A 3675-nucleotide genomic window follows, 5' to 3' on the forward strand; every position below is an offset into this window, starting at 1 on the left:
CCCAGAACTCATGGAGTTCTGCCAAATTTGGATCAATGCAAATGAGAACAGTTTGTCCCATTGTGCCTCCCATATATTCCATTTCTGCGATGGCCCACTTTTCTAAATACCACTGGTGAGTAGAATGTAACTGTTCTAAAGGACTGTAATCTCGTGCTGATACAGTTTAATAAATGTTTGTGTGTCTCAAACTCAGGTCTTTGGGTCTTCTGTTTGATGTCTCTCTGGTTTAGTCCCCTCTTACGTCCATTGTTGCAGCTGTTAAAGACAATTTCTGTGTGGTGGATTTTTAGATTTGAGTGGAACCCATTTGGTGTGGAGAAAAAGTTTTTTGTTTAATAACAGCATGAGAGAATTGGCACTAGTTGAATAGCAAAACCTGCTGATTATGTATTGTAAGTATTGACTACGTAAAAGCCATGGTATGGAATACACTAAACATTCAGGCTTCCTTAAATATGAGGTATATGGGGTCCTGTAGTGACTTAGATTCCTTTGTGTTACTCTTGAATGAATGCATTGAAATCCCAGTGCATCCCATGTGATTGTTCCAGTTAAATGCCTCAATAGCTGGAAGCCTCCCTCAATAAACATAAATTTTAGCTTCTTACATGATTTAGTGAAATATACTTTTACTTTTTGCCCAGTGCAGAGAACACAGCCTTTAACACAATTCAATGTAGAAATTTTAAAAGATTTACAGCAGTCCACAGAAGACTAGACATAACATTCAATTCATAACTAGGCGTAATGACGGAATTCTGTCTGCAAGGGTAAAAATACTATTTCTTAGAAGTGCTTAATTTTTACACCCCATAGAATAATTGAGCTCATATGCCTGTTGAAGGTGATTTAGAATTACAGGAATTTTGTATAAAAACGTTCAATTTTTTTGTAACTTGGTATAAAATCAGCTTTGTGGAGGTTTTTTCTGCCTAAATCTGCTGCATGTTTCCCAAATAAATAAGAACTGCTGTATTATGTGGCTTTAGTGGAAAATTTATATTGGAATTTTGTATTACGTTATTCTTGTAGGCAAAGTATTTTCCTATCTGTTTGGTTGCATGTTGAAACCTGTTTAAGATTGTAATGCAACTCTTAAGAATGTTGGATTTGGTAAATACATCCACAAATCTAACAAGGGGAAAAATGTTTATTAAATTTACACTGGTTTCTAGGGTGCTATCTTAGAAATTTAAGATTACGCTATCTTCACTGCATTTTGTAATAGGCATCCACACTGTTAACGTATGTGCATCCAACAGTGTTCCCTTCCCCCACAAGCTAACACCCTCCTTCAGAACATAAAATATTAGTGGTAGATTGGTATCTCTATAAAGAGTGTGTTTGAATCAAGGATTAAAGAAAAGTCTTGGGTCATGCATTTAAAATTAAAGCAAGTTTTTTGTTTTAAATAGAAAGGAATGCATTTTCAAAAGCATACTTAGTGAAGTTATGAAAAGAAGGTGATATTTTGAAGGTGACGAGACTACTCGTAATTCTCACTAATTAAGAAACATTGGCTGTCATTAACTTTGTATTTAACTTTCTCAAGAGTGGACGTGTAGTGGATTTGCGGGTGTCTGTATTAAACAATTTGCATGGCATATCTAAAAGATGTCTGTGGTGGTACAGCATTGTTTAGCATGGCTTCGGCTGTCACCCCGTGATAAATCAAGGACATCAGGCGAGTACAGTGTCCTTGCAGCCACTATCAAAGAAGCCTGCATCAGAGGGTGTTGTCTCCTGCAGCGGCACTGTGCTTTCTCCACGGAGCTCACCATAAACTCCAAGTGGTCCCATCATATGTCATATTTGATGGATCTTCAGTATACGTGGTAGTTCTGTCATTATTTAAGTGTAAAGCAGTGGTTTTTATAAGATCTGGAGATTGTTTTCTATTCACACAGAAGAGCCACCGCAGTTACTTGAGAGTTTTTTTCCTCACCTTTCCATTCATGTCTTTATGGGTTAGTGCTCCTGTCCTGGTGTAAATGTATCTTGAAAGAACAAGTTTGTCTCCTTCCTTCAGTTTTCTTGTATTTGTGTAGTCTAATGAATAAAAAACGTCAAAAATATGCGTTTGACTTTGACTTGACTCCTCACGTTCTTTGCAGTCAGTTTTCAGTTGAGGTCCAAGGCCATATCCATTAAAGTTCATGGGAATTTTTCCAGTCAAATCAAGGATTTGGCTCTTCCTAAGTTTTTATCAAAGCTTGGTTATGATTAGTACCTTTACTCAGAAAACTTGAGATATGCTAAATCTCAAGTATCTGACAGAGAACATTATTGTTGGGGGTTTTTTTGGAGAGCCTGCACTTACTGTTGGGATAAATCTCCCGTTCTTGGGAGATTCGCAAAAGTTACTAAACCCTGCTCAGTCCAGGAATTACGTTGAGGAGTGCTTCTTAGGAAATCACAGTTCCTTGAGCAATGCGCTGTGCGGAGTTTTTGGTGCTTTGTAAGGAGTACCTGGCTGCTGAAGCAGACAAGTGTAGACATATAACTTGATCAGAAGAATCAGTGCTGCTTTTAGGTGTGGTGCCTCAGCTATTGTCTATTTAGTCCTGTTACAGCTCTTTGTATGGAAACGTTAGGGTAGCAGCTACTGATCGTGGTGTATCTTCCTCCCCACCTTTGATGGAAATGCTAGGTTTGGATGTATGGACCCCTTCCATTTCTAACATGGCAAACCAGCAATGGGGAGAATGCAAATGGACAACCCTAATTACTCTGTTTTTGACTTGGGAGCCTAATCCTATAAACACATTCTTTGATTCTCAGCAAATCCTGAGTAACTGATGAAAGAACAGCCCAGCTGGAAATGCCAGGTTTGGATGTATGGACCCCTTCCATACTGTATCCTTTTCTAACATGGCAAACCAGCAATGGGGAGAATGCAAATGGACAACCCTAATTACTCTGTTTTTGACTTGGGAGCCTAATCCTATAAACACATTCTTTGATTCTCAGCAAATCCTGAGTAACTGATGAAAGAACAGCCCAGCTTTGCTATCTCTTCACTTTTCAGTATTCTTTCAATAAAAAGAAGGAATGGTCTTCTGCTGTGGGTGGTGCTATAGTTTCCACTGCTTCTAGATCAGCTTTTGGTGAAGTACGATTGACGTAACATGTTTTATAAAAATAAATCTGTCTTTCAAGCCTTTATAGTGGTGAGAAAAAAAATTGGTGCTTTCAGCTGATTATGGAAAAATAAATGTTTTGACTATCTGTTCATATCTTTTTTAAAGTTAAGGATGCCCCTCTTGGTTCTTAAAAATCAGTACTATAGCTGTGCAGCAAACGTTACTTCTAGTAAAGGATAGGGCAGAGGTGGTAAAACTTAGAAGCAGATGAATCCCAAGGAAGTTACTGCCTCCTACACTTGCATATGGCAAGGAGCTGTTGCTGATGGTAGATATGAAAGTAAATTTGAGAACCCTCTGGTTTAAAATGTCAACGGTATCTGAAATTTTTGACATGTTCAGAAGGGTAATATCACTTCATTTTAGGAACCAGCCACTACATGTGCTTAAAGATGTGCCAAATCTTCATCAAGCTTGAGAGGTGATAAGTAATTTTATTGAAAGACTGGCAGTAGTTTTATCCTTCCAAGAAAACACTGCTCTTGGGAATCTTCAATACCAAAGAACATATTTTCTGATTAAAAATTAA

The 3675-nt window shown here is 37.9% G+C and overlaps 1 protein-coding gene across 1 annotated transcript in view; it reads left to right on the forward strand.

Moving 5' to 3' along the window:
- Window positions 1-3353: 3353 nt before the first annotated feature.
- Window positions 3354-3675, forward strand: part of DMTF1 (cyclin D binding myb-like transcription factor 1) — a 24797-nt gene continuing 24475 nt past the window's right edge. Inside the window, 1 exon segment of the mRNA XM_009577412.1 lies at window positions 3354-3426. Within this exon segment, the coding sequence (XP_009575707.1) occupies window positions 3354-3426 (73 nt within the window).

The sequence above is a fragment of the Fulmarus glacialis genome, unplaced genomic scaffold (genome assembly GCF_000690835.1).
Source record: "Fulmarus glacialis isolate BGI_N327 unplaced genomic scaffold, ASM69083v1 scaffold9345, whole genome shotgun sequence".
NCBI lineage: Eukaryota > Metazoa > Chordata > Aves > Procellariiformes > Procellariidae > Fulmarus > Fulmarus glacialis.